Source organism: Colletotrichum abscissum (assembly GCF_030869225.1).
Source record: "Colletotrichum abscissum strain IMI 504890 chromosome Unknown Scaffold_35.1, whole genome shotgun sequence".
Lineage (NCBI taxonomy): Eukaryota > Fungi > Ascomycota > Sordariomycetes > Glomerellales > Glomerellaceae > Colletotrichum > Colletotrichum abscissum.
Genome location: NW_026850265.1, coordinates 441,245 through 454,097, shown reverse-complemented (window position 1 = coordinate 454,097; position 12,853 = coordinate 441,245). Strand labels below are relative to the sequence as shown.

The window sequence follows — 12,853 nt, the reverse complement described above, 5'->3', positions numbered from 1 at the left end:
ATTCATGAAGAATCGGTAAGTTATTATGGTTATTACGTTACATGTATATGCGGCGGGGCGTTATTATAGATATTGGAAATCCCTCTATTCTATCCTTCTTTCTAGGTATCTAAAATAGCACACAAGATCTCTCTTCTCTCTCTCTACAGTGTCTTTCACGCCAGATGTATGTGAAATCTACGAGAATACCCCTTTCTACTGTCTTACAATCATCTAGGTCCGCCATGAGCATGGCCGAATCTTTATAGTCTACTAATCGGCTGGTCTACAACTTGGCCTTGGGGGCCTCTTGTTGCTGCATCTTCTCGGCGACGATGCGGCGCTGGATCTTGCCCGTGGCTGTCTTGGGCATCGTCTCGGTGAAATAAATCTGACATCTTGTTAGTCTAAATTTCCAGACAATCTCATAAGAGTTTATCAACTAACCTTCTTGGGAACCTTGAACTTGGCCAGCTTCTCCTGCACCCAGCCCTTCAAATCCTCGCCCTTGAGCTGCTGTCCCGGCTTGAGAACAACGGCAACACCGATATCCTGACCGTACATGTCGTCGGGGATGGCGAAGCTGACGGCCTCGGAGACGGCAGGGTGGCGGGTCAAGACGTTGTCAAGCTCAATGGGGCTAATCTTCTCGCCGCCCTTGTTGATGAGCTCCTTGATGCGGCCCGTGATGACAATGTAGCCGTCCTCGTCCTTCTTGCCTTGGTCGCCCGTGCGGAAGAAGCCGCCCTTGGTGTACGACGAGGCGTTGGCGGCGTCGTTGTTGAGGTACCCCTTTGTGACGTTCTCACCACGAATGCAAATCTCGCCCTCCTGGCCCTGAGCGAGCTCGTCACCAGCGTCGTTGAGGATGCGCACGTCGACGCCCTGGCCGAGGCCGACGGTGCCGGGCTTGCGCTTCGCGGGCGGGAGGGGGTTGGAGGTCATCTGGTGGGCAGCCTCGGTCATGGCGTAGGCCTCGAGGACGGGCGCCTTGTACGTCTCCTCAAGCTGGTGGAAGACGGTGGGCGACAGAGGGGAGGAGCAGGAGCGGATGAAGCGAATGGCGGGCAGCGGGCTGGGCGTCGGGTTCTTGAGGAGGATCTGGTGGATTGTGGGCACGGCGGTGTACCAGTTGGCCTTGTGGGTGATGAAGTCTCCCCAGAACTCGGTGGCCGAGAACTTGTTCGGGACGACCATGGAGCCGCCGCAGGCTAGGGGTGCGAGAAGGCCGCAGAGAAGGCCATGGACGTGGAACAGGGGCATGACCAGCATAGTGCGGTCCTCGCTTGTAAGCTGATATGTGTTCTGTATGTTCTCTATCACTGGTGTTAGCCTGGCATCTCAGCTCCTCTCTCCTGCGAGACTTGGACTTACTCATCGTTCTGGTCAGGTTGCGGTGTGTAAGAGGGACCTATACATGATGTTAGCTTTCCCGTGTTCCTCAACTTCTAGTAGACCGACTACGACTTACAACTTTGGGTCTGGAGGTGGTGCCGCTGGTGTGCAGAACCAAGGCAACGTCGTCGGCCTCAGCCTTCAACACCTTCTCAGGCCCCTTGCCCTTGAGCTGTCCCAGATCCTTTACGTCAAGCGCGACCTCCTTCCTGGCCTCATCCCAGTACGTCTCAGCGATGGCGGCGTTGAACTTCTTGGCGGCCTTGACGGCAGGTGCACCGGCGGCATAGGCACCCTTGGGAACCAACACGATGGCGGACTTGACGTCCTCAATGTAGAACTCAAACTCGTCCTGCTTGTAGGCCGGGTTCAGGGGCGCAGCGATGCCACGCTGCCATGAGGCGGCCAGGAAGGAGACGATGAACTCATATGAGTTGACGGTCGCGATGGAAACGGGCGAGGCCTTTGTGATGCCAATGGCGGCCAGCTTCTGCTGGAAGGCCGAGGTCTCCCTCACCAGGTCGCCGTACGTGGCTGTGAGAGCATTGGGCTTGGACGGCACAATGACGGCCGTGGAGTTGGCCGGGCCGTTGATGGCGGTTTGGAGAGTCAACGCCATCTTTGCGTACTTGACGTATGAGGTTTATCTCTCACTCTATTGGATGACAGGGTGTGATTGTGCCTGACCGGACGGCAGTTGAAGAGTTGCAACCACCAGCGAATTCGGAGAAGCTTTTGGAGTAAGGTGAGGTAAGGTGGTGGACGATCAGATGAACTTGTCTAGACAAGGATAGAACCCAGAGGATTCGTCCGGGGTAGGCAATTAGGATATTCAAGGAGCTTGTGTGAGTGAGAGCCGTTCAACGGTAACAATCTTAGATAGAGGTAAAATACAAGTCTACGTTGGAAACAAAAGTTGAGGCACAATGGTCGACTGATAGGGAAACCTGACTAGGACGATGATGTGCTCGGGACCAGCCCAGCCTGGGACAAGCCGGATCACCCCGGTCGGCTTTTTCTTAGCCCGCTGCCACATTTGCCCACTGAAGTTGACTGAACCACTGTAATACCCGCCCTTCCCAGATCAACCGGTGGCTCGTCCCCCACGAAGACCCCCGAAGAAACATGGAACTGCGCTTGCGCGGCGGGCTGGGCGCTGTGCCGGAACGCGCAGGGGTAGGTTTTCAGTGGCCCAGCGGTCATTGAGGTGCTGAAACCCAGGCGGCCAGGCTCCGCTTTACTGACGGAAGAACGGCAGCGAACCGGTGGGTTTGGCTGATTCGCCTTAGGTAAGCTCAGGTATTCGTATCCGTTCTTTACGTCAGGCACCTGGCACTTTAAGGTGCAATCTGCACATTGACATTCGAGGTGCGCTCCCCACGAGTGGGTCCATCAGGCAAGCTTCCCAGCAGCTTCAACTTCGCTGTGCGGAACCAGGCTGAACCTATCTCGTCGTCTCTTTTGCGACGCACTCAATCCTCGCTGCTGGTACTCGCCCATCACGCAGAACACCTCCAATAACCTTCCACCCGACCATTGACCACCATATCAATCCTTCAAAATTACCCCTCCGCGCCGAAAATAAGCTCAATGGCCGCGCCGCCGCCTCCACCTCCGCCCGCGCGAGGAGGCTTGTCGCTCTACGCAAACCTCCTTGACCCAGTCGCCGACCCCTCGGCCACGATCTCGAGCGCTCCCGTCCGCTACAACCAAGACGGCACGGTCGCCGACCCGAAGGATGGGACAGCTGTGAAAAAGCCCATAGACCCATGTACTACCGCCGCTCTCTAGACTATATTCTTCTTCAGGTTCACCAGAAACTTACCTCACTCCAACAGCCCTCCGCTTCCAGCCCATACGCAGACCACAAGCAAAGACAGCGAAACCAAAGCCAAACTTCCCCAAGACGATACCAAGCGCGAACACGTTAGCCGCGGCCACCTCCACAGCAGCTTCTTCCGCGCCAACATCCTCGACGGCAGCCGCCCAACAACCACCGCCGCCAAAGAGCACCCTCGCCGACTGGGCCGTGACAGAGGAAGACGAGTGGCGCTACAGCGTCACCGCAGGCGCCGGTGCCGGTGCCGGAGGCCATCAGCGCGGCGGCCGCAGAAAGAAGAAGAAGAAGGGAAACAACGACCAGCCCGCCGAGACCAACTGGGACGACATCTACGACCCAACGAAGCCCACCAATGTCGAGGAGTATCTGCGCAGCGACGAGCGGATCCACGAGGTGCAGGAGTGGAAGAGGCTGCTCTACCGCCACCGCAGACGCAAGAGTCTGAGCGATGGCAGCGACGAAGAGACGGAGCGCCGGCCGGCGATGAGTGAGTCTTCCCCCCGCCTCAATCTTCTTTGCGCAGAGACGGCACGTTACTTAAACGCTCCCCTCAGATCAGTTCGCCCCTCCAGCCGAATACTCCTTCGTCCCCCCGCCTCCAACATCACCACCCCCAGCCGAACCACGAGCTACGGAAGCAGCAATCGGAGACGACGCATATGCCCGCCGTCAAGCTCTCTCCGCGTCCGCACCACCTCCTCCCCCTCCTCCCCCGGCAGTGACCGACGAAGCAACGATATCCCGTGCACCCGTCCGCTATACTCCATCCTCCACCAAGCAACCGCCCGCAGACGAAGGAGACCCCTCAGACCCAGACTCCCCACCGCCAACCCTCGGCCTCGGCGCCAGCAGGGCACCACCACCACCGCCACCGCCCGCATCAGAAGAAGCTCAGGCCCCGCGATCCTCCCGCCCAGGCCAAGCCGGCTTCGCCCAACGCCTCATGAGCAAGTACGGCTGGACAAAGGGCTCCGGCCTGGGCGCAGACGAGTCCGGCATCGTCAACCCGCTGCGCGTACAGGTCGAGAAGCGCAAGAAGAAGTCGGACGCCGAGGGCGGCGGGTGGGCTGAGCCGGGCAACCGCGCCAAAGTCATTGGCGGGAAGCGCAAGGACGAGACCGATGGCGGCAGCGGCGGCAAGTTTGGCGGGCCCATGAGCGAGGTCATTGTTCTGCAGCGCATGCTGGATAACATGGAGGACCTGCAGGGCGAGATCGCCAATGGGCTGGGGCAGGAGATTGGCGAGGAATGCGGTGAAAAGGTAAGTGATCCATGCTTCACGCTCTCCTGGAGCGACAGAAAGGGACCCTGCCTGCTTTGTGTACCCAGAGATGAAGAATACCATTTGCCGTTTTCCCAAATGCTAATCACGTCCTCTCTTATAGTACGGCAGGGTCGAGCGGTTATACATCGACGTTGAAAAGAGGCAGGTCTTTATCAGGTTTACCGACCAAGTCTCTGCCCTTCGTGTAAGTCTTTCGCCTCCCGGCCACGTTCCACACACAGCAGGGCGTTTTCTAACATGATCACTAAAACAGGCGGTCAATGAGCTGGATGGACGCGTATTCAACGGCAATGTTATAGTGCCAAAGTTCTTCGATACCGAGAAGTTCGACAAAGGTATCTACCAATGACGTAGAATATAGAAAACAAAAAATGGCTACCTCATAAAGTTGCAAACACTTGATGAAGATACGAACAATTAGAAGCTCGCTGCCAAAGGGCCCAGAAAACGTCATTCCGCGAACGGCTTTGGCATTACGTCTACTCATATAGTAACTTCACATCAGACATGGCACTTCAGGGCAATAAGACACAGTGAAACGTTAAAAGTAGAAAAAGGTATACACATCATGGATCCTCAATACACACTACAGCCCTCTCTATCTTCGTTGCCTATCGCCTTGTTGTCCGCCATCAATCTCACGCCTCCGCCAGGTATCTGCCGTTGCCACCGCCCGTGTTTAACCACCCGTCATCCAAGCTCTCGACATGCCGCTCGACCGAACCCTTTTCCCAAAATCGTCTAGGCGGGATATGTAGCGTGGCAAGGTCGAAACCGAATGATGCGGTAGAAACGACGCGACGCGTTGGTCTGTAGGTGCTTTTGGTTCGTCACGCAAAAGAGAGTAAAAAGTCGACGAGGGTCCGTGGCATCTCCACCCATCGTCCAGTATTAAGTCTAGAGGTTCTCCTATACGCAGGAGGTTCCCAGTCTAGGGAATGCGTGAGGGTTTTCGCAAGCTGTTGAGACAGAGTTGCTGTAAAGAAATTGCACAAACAGTGAAAGATGTATGGAGAACGCCACCATTATCCGAGCCCGTATTTCCAGTGCCAGTCGTTTACAACAGCTGAGTGAGACCGAAGAGAACAGCAGCGCCAAGGATGGCGGTGTTGACAGCAACGTTGCCAGCGGCGCCATTGTTGTTGTTGGTGGAGCCACCGGCGGAGCCGCCGTTGCTGTCGCCGTCCTTGTTGGCGTTGGTGTTGTTGCTGCGGCACTTGTAGTCACCCTGGATCTGGCGGCCCTTCATCTTGTTGAAGACGTCGCAAGAGGTGTCAATGTTGCCAGTGGACTGAGTGTCGAAGGCACCCTTGACGTCCTCGAGAGCGGGAAGGTCGACCCTGTATTATTTGTCAGATCTGTCACAGAACCACAAGAAGCCGTAAAACTTACTCAGTGAAGTTGCCACGGAGGAGAACAGCACCGCCAATCTGCTTAAGCTTGGGAAGACCGTCAATCTTCTGGAGAAGGGTGTTGTTCTGGATGGTCAGGCCGCCACCAGTCTTGGCAAGAAGGGGCAGAGACAGGTTGGTGAGCTCGACGTTGTTGATGAAGGAGACATCACCATCGGTGGTCTGGGTCAAGTTGGGGGCGATGAACTCGGTGAAGGTGTTCTTGTCGAACTTGATGGAGCCGTTGACGACCTCGAGGGAGTTCATCTGGACCTTGGCGGCATCGGCAATGATGATCTCACCAGCCCAGATAAGGTTGGGGAGGGTAATACCCAGGTCGGGGCCGTTGGAGTTGATCTCGATGGTCTTGGTGGCGTTGGCCAGCTGGTTGCTGTAAGAAACAAGCTGGTTGTTGTTGTTGATGCGGAGGGAGTCGACAGAGGCGACGTTCAGGCCGTCCAAGCTCTTCAGGAAGGTGTCGCTGATGAGAATGTCGTTAACCTTGGTGACACCGGCGGTACCGAACACCAGGGAGCCGAGGGCGGGCAGAGTGACCCAGTTGATAGAGCCGACGGTGGCGAGCGAGGTGAAGCGCAGGTCAGAAAGGAGGGTCAGGCCCTGCATCTGGAAGGTGCCCTCAACGGAGGCGAGGGTGGAGGAGGTAAGGCCAACAAGCTGAGTGACGTTGGTAACGATCAGGTCGCCCTTGATGGTCTTGGGGCCGTTGATATCGATGTTGCCGGTGATGCTCTCGGAGATCTTTACGGAACCGGTGAAGGTGGTGCAGGGAAGGGCGGTAGCCATGGCGGCATCGGTAACGGTAACGGTGGCCGATGAGCAGATGTTGCTGCTCTGGGCTGGACAAAGCGAATTGTGGTTAGAAAACGTTCATCCCCAAAGAGGGCTTCGAACGGAACATACCAGAGGCAACACCAGCACCGACGGCCGCGAGGGCGGTGATGAGCTTGGAGTACATTGTGATTGATTTGGAGGCTGTGGATTTCGGGGTCAGTTTATCTGTGAAGAATCGATGGCTCGCGATGATCGTTTGAACGGAAAGATAATGGAAGCGTTGATGAATTGGAGTCTACTCCAGGTCGGTATTCCTGAAGCGGTGTTCCAAAAAGCTCGACGTTGGTTGTAGAGGGAGAGGAGGGAAGGGAGTGGAGGAAGTTGACGTCCGCGGGTCGAAAGAATTGGTTGGATATGGGGCTCCGGTGTTTCTTGTGTGTTTCTGAAGGAACCGGCGAGCGACTCCTTTTTTCCCCCAGATGTCGACGATGGGCAAGGCAAGCGACGGTGGAGAAGAGGTGTAGTAGGGCAGAAGGAGAGGCTGGTGGGACGAGATGGAATTGGGCAATGTGTTTTCGGGGCTGGAGGAAGTGAAGAGGAGGCGAGAAGGCATTCCACGACGCGGCAAGCAATGGATGGCGATTTCCTGCCGAGCATTGGCAGCCGCTCTCCGCTCTTCCTTCTCGCCCGTGGCCTCCTTCCTCGTGTTGGGTCTTGTTTTCCGGATCGTTCCACGACAGTTACGTACCTTGAGTCCACGTGTGATTCTTCTTCTCTTTCTCGGTGATGTAGAAAAGGGAAGCTTTTGTTGAAGGCAGGAGATATAAGCCTTTTGTTGCGTACAGAGGAGTGAACGAGAGACGGGAATTGAATGTCAAAACGAACAGAAATGAAGCTGTCACGGAAAGGGAAGAGGAAGAAAATGATCTGGGGGAAGGGAGGGATGGAGGAAGACTGGACTTTGAGTGGTGCCGCTGGTTGGCGTGGACTGGCGCTATGAAGGGTAATAGAGGTATCCGTATCCGTAGTCAGGTAGAGAGGCAGACCCAGGATCCAGGAGGGTGTGGCTAGAGGGGAAACACTCTTTTTTGGAGAAGGGGGTGTGTAGAAAAAGTATCCCGCCGTTCTTCCATACAACTTTGTGTATGAATAGGTACAGCAACAGAGAGGGAGGCAAGGAATGGCCCGAAAGAAGGGGGGGTCAAGGCAATTATCACGCTGCTATTCGTGGTGCACGCTGCGGGTACAAAGTAACCAAGACAGGGACCAGGGCCGGCGAGGGTGTGGTCAAGACTGGAACTGGGACCAAGAACTGACGGACCGGCGCCTCCAGCAGTCCAAGGTATCCGAAGTCTGTAGTGTACGCAGTAGACTGTAGCCCAGCTCCATTAGGGAGCGAGTGAGAGAGAGAGGGAGAATTGAGACTGAAGATGGTGGTGGTACTCTGTAGTTGAGCACTCATGCAGCACCAGCATCGGCATCGTCACCATGGAAGGTTCGGTGCGGTGACACATGTAGGCTGGTGTCTGGAGAAGCTACCAAGTATTTAGTCTGCCGTGTTAGTCTCTCGGGTTTGGTCAACGAAGACGCTCTACCTCAAACTAGAGTCAAGTCCTGTAAGTATCTCAGCTGGCACGGCGCCGAGCTACTCAAGTCAGTTGGGAACTTGAGACTCATTAATGTGCTACGGCGTAGACGGAATCCCCGTGAGCTGCCGCTGCTGTGGATATTGTGTCGCGACTTGCAGGTCTTTTGCGTTTGACGCTGGCAGGTTGCAGACAGACACACTGGCATTGGCAGAGTCTGTGTTATACGTCTATCTGATCATTTGTCTGTCTGTTCAATCTGTCGTGGCTGCAGCAGTCAGTGGGCTGCGTCTTTGGCAGGAATTCTGGGAGGATTTCCTCCAGTATTCTGAGCAACAAAAGTCCGTGTTTTTTCTCGCCATTTACAGACACGCCTCCCGGCCCCCTTTTTCCGCCAGAGTTTATCTGCCGGTCCCGAAGCCTGAGCCTCCTTCCTCTCACAAGGTACTAAGGTAGAAAAATCTCTGGAGCCTCTGCATGGGGGGATCTGCTATCAAGACTTTTCTTGCCTTCCTTGACGCATCAGGATGGAGCAAATGGCCGTAGCAAATATTGAATGGCTTATAATCTGATTAGAGTGATGATGGAATCGCAATGGACACAAAAGCCGGCCGCCATGGCATCAAGTTTCTGCAAATAACCCTGCTTCCACCGGTCTGGCGAGATTTGAAGGTCTTGGTTTCTGGCCTAGCTCCGCCCATCGGGAACCACTTTGGAGCAATCCATCTCCCTCTTTGCACTAGTACAGGGGCAAGGGGCAGAGATGAAGAGTGGGTACCAATTGTACTGTTTAGGTGGGTCTCTTCAGGAAAGGGGGGGTGTTCCTTGTGAAGAAGATACGTACACACACAACACACACAATACTGCGTACACACAATTCTCTCCGTCGTCCAAAGAGGCACGGCCAGAGCGAATAATCAGCACACACACACTCTCTCTCATACACTTTGACACACCAACATACCTTATGCAGACACACAGCTTCCCGTCAGTCAGACACCTCAGTTGACAACAGTCAGCGAGAACCTTACATCTGTCTCCTCTAGAAAGGCAACTCGACTGCCTAAACGGAGTACTTGCGAGGGCTGACGTCTCTACTGATATATAGGACGAACATGCACATGCGCAGTCAAACATGAATCGCCAGACTCTCGCCCCTACGAAATCCCCCAAGCACAGAGGCGAGCACAGAGGCATTCCTCGTCCAATTCGTTCATTGCCCAAGGACGTGATTGATCCGACTTTCCATTCTCTCTGTCACGCCTCGACCGAAAATTCTGTCCGAAAGTCAATGCGCTAGACCAGCCGATGCGAAACCTTCCACTTATTGTGTGGTCTCTGGACCATTCTCGACACGAGCGCTCACAATTTTACATCATCGAGTGCCTAGGCACGAACACCTATTACCTATGCAAAATAAGTAGTTGGTAATGGCAGCACAACCACACTAAAGCAACAAGCAAAACAAACAACAACACGCAGCAGTCATGAATGATCATCCGCCTCGCCTCGTCTCGCCTCCCCGTGCCTCCACAGATCATGTCTGTACCTTACATAAGTTGCTGCACTTGGCCCTGCGCAGTAAGGTCAGGCCTCCCAAAATGGAGATGGATGGACATGGGAATGTCCGACGGATTCTCCCACTCTACAGTTATCCCGCACAAGGCCCTGCCAAGGTCAGACGCGAGAACCAGCCCCAGTATCCACTGACCGAGACTCTGAGACTTTGCACCGCGGATGCTGGAAAGCCTGAACCCACGACCACCTCGCAGATAGTGACCACCCACCACTGCTGCGTTGATAGCGCCTGAGGCCCAGTTGGCAGTGAGGCTCCAGCCGAGACTTCCTTTCTCTTGCAAAAGTGTCACAACTCAAGGACTCCCAATCCACAATTGGCCCTCTTTCCGCCACCAATCAACACCCACCGTCTCGAGCCAGGCTTCTTCTGGCAATCAATCTGCGGTCCGACCTTTTTTTGTTCACACACCCACGACACCCAGTCCGTATTGGTACCGATGGGTGCCGCCAACAACCCGCTGCCCAAAAGCTCCTGCTCGAATCATCGAGGCCTTGCTCAGCTGGCATCGAATCCCCATCGTTGATCGCCTCCATCCCAGAGAAAAACCATCGCAAATGGTGCCAAGTTTGTACCAGGTACATTACCCAGCACGCCACTACCGGCTGCCGCGAACAAGAAAGAAAAAAAAAAACCGCAGGCTATGTCGGCCATCCATCCACAAATTGTTTCATCTCCCTGAGCGGCACAATGTTTTGATTTACAGATCCATCAGTTCAGGACTGCTGGCACCGCCAGGAGCCGCTGCAGTCAATGACGCAGTTGCTCGGCCATCCGAATGATTGTGGGCACGGCCATGGCCTGGACTCGACAAAAACTGTGACGAGGGTCGGGAAGAAGCAAGTTTAAAGCATGTTAATAACTTCGTCTCAAACATAGTGTACAGAGTACGGATGGCCACTCGCAGGCAGATATCAAATCATGCCTGGCTCGCGAGTCGCCCAGGCCTTCACTTCAGGCTTTGCACGGCGGCCTCGATCAGGACTGCAACCCACAGACAAGAAGTTGGTAGTGCATATAGCGCGACGCGTTCAACAAGAGCTTGGCTGTGTCATTGGTCGTTCCCATTCGTCGACGGCTCAACACTGACGGCAGCAGAATGCGGGCATACGGGGGCTTGCTGTGGTCCATCTGCAATCATCGGCTCTGTCAGTTAATCCTATCTCCAGTGTTGCTGCAGCAGTACGGTGGTGGATGAGACGGAGTCGATACCCGGAACCAACCACGGCGATGTGACCCTCATCTTTCATGGGCCCTCACCACCATCAACGGCGATGGCACGACATTTCACAGTCGTGTCGCGTCGCTAGCCATTTCGACGTCTACTTACACCGACGCTAAGGCCCTTCCAAGAATACGCCAACACTGTTCTACGAAACCAGCGAGCCCGAACTTGCAAATGGCGGCTGAGCGCTGACGACTATTTGCCTCCCACGGGTCCATTCTCGGCTGGGTTGTTCAGCGGCCCGCAACAGCACACTCAGCCGCGACTGGTCGGAACTGAAGCTGCCTCCAAGGTTATGTTCTGCCACGATGCCGCACCGAGACAATGAGTCAAATTGGTATACGGATACAGGCACACATGTACAAATCAATATACGAATACTCGATGGCATGCTTGCTGTCTTTTTGCCCCAACCACCAGTGCCTGTCTCGCTCCCCCGAGATTTGCCATCTCTGTGTTCAATGCAGTCTGATGATCAGCCGATAGAAATCCACCAGAAATAGGAGGTCGGAATGGCAATACGGATACAAGCGATAAACGAAAGAACTAGCAACGCAGCAAGATTGCATCGCTGCTACGCACCATATTACCACATGCCAGTCTTCATTTTCGATATCTCTTGCTGCATCTTGTTCCCGGACGGCTCGCGCGTCCCATCCTACGCTAGTGACACACCCGTCACCCCCGGCTTGTCCGCGCTCATCCTAGCTTCATAATCTCTCAGGCTTGCAGGGGGGATACCCAAGACTTCCAGGTTTTCCAATGGCTCTGCCAGCTGCTGTGGCTGCCGTTTCTGAAAACCGTCAACGGCACGAACGGCGCTGGCCAAACAGAGTGCTTCCGAAGCACAAAGAGTGCAACGACCGATCTTCCATCGCGGCTGATCTATGTCACGGGTGGCCGTATGCCGCACAACGGAAATCTGGGACAGACATCTGGACTCAGACGGCTGCTTGGTATTACTCTGTATATCGCCTTGTGATGTCACTCGCAGCTTCCAACGCAAAGTCCTAGACTCTACAGTCTTAATTTCTGTCGTAGGGCCTCGAGCACGAGCGTCATGTGTTACTCTTCACTTTGTAACGCGGATAATACCTGACGCTCTTCAGCTGGTCAGGTTCTAGACTTTTAGTAACAACATGTTCATCCTGCGACAAGACTTCAAACATCGACATCCTTGGCTGACGCACGTTCAACCCCCATTTCACAGTCACGATAGCCCAGACGGAGCATCCGCGTGGAGAAAGCTTTCCCGTTCCTGCCACAAACCGCTTTCGTTCTGCCTTAACACGGCCCGGGGCAGCTGCAAGCTGCCGTAGGCCTCCCGTCGGGTTTCGGTGTCGCTGTCGTTGTCGCAGACCCGTCATTTGCTTGTGGCACTCAGGGCCGGTGCGTCCAGTCAACTCGCAACGCCTCGCAACTCCAAACACAAATGGAAAGCTGCGCCGCTTTCCCTCTGAGGCTGAACGTTGGAATCGTCCGCGCGCCGTACTCCGGGGGGGGGGGGGGGGGGGGGGGCAAAACGCACGAACGAACGGCCCTATGTCGCGCGACCACGCGGGCGTCAGCCGCGAACGCTGGCGGTCGTGGTGGCGTGGGGGGTAAGCCAAAGTCGCCGGGGAGGCGAGGGGAGGGGGGGGGGGGGGGGGGGGGGGGGGGGGGGGGGGGGGGGGAGGCAAAACCCTGAAAGTGCAAGTCTAATTCTGACTGACGCACAAGGCTGTCAAGCCTGAAAGCTTGATCGATGTGCGGCATTGGGGTAATCCTAAATGGTCCTGAGTAGT

At 55.3% G+C, this 12,853-nt stretch overlaps 3 protein-coding genes across 3 annotated transcripts; 1 reads left to right on the top strand and 2 right to left on the bottom strand.

Annotated features, from left to right (window-relative positions):
• Nucleotides 1–265: 265 nt before the first annotated feature.
• On the bottom strand, nt 266–1,993 carry CABS01_12127 (AMP-binding enzyme; the record flags this gene model as incomplete). The annotated part of the gene is made up of 4 exons (XM_060545481.1): nt 266–370; nt 427–1,295; nt 1,354–1,390; nt 1,451–1,993. The coding sequence occupies 4 exons, from the start codon at nt 1,991–1,993 to the stop codon at nt 266–268; spliced, it is 1,554 nt and encodes a 517-aa protein (XP_060396997.1).
• A 971-nt stretch (nt 1,994–2,964) lies between these two features.
• Nucleotides 2,965–4,848, top strand: CABS01_12126 (G-patch domain-containing protein; the record flags this gene model as incomplete). Its single annotated transcript, XM_060545480.1, has 5 exons — nt 2,965–3,145; nt 3,213–3,701; nt 3,769–4,475; nt 4,600–4,683; nt 4,753–4,848. 5 exons carry the CDS (start codon nt 2,965–2,967, stop codon nt 4,846–4,848), a joined length of 1,557 nt encoding a protein of 518 aa, XP_060396996.1.
• A 708-nt stretch (nt 4,849–5,556) lies between these two features.
• On the bottom strand, nt 5,557–6,866 carry CABS01_12125 (uncharacterized protein; the record flags this gene model as incomplete). The annotated part of the gene is made up of 3 exons (XM_060545479.1): nt 5,557–5,839; nt 5,892–6,747; nt 6,812–6,866. 3 exons carry the CDS (start codon nt 6,864–6,866, stop codon nt 5,557–5,559), a joined length of 1,194 nt encoding a protein of 397 aa, XP_060396995.1.
• Between the last annotated feature and the right edge of the window lie 5,987 nt (nt 6,867–12,853).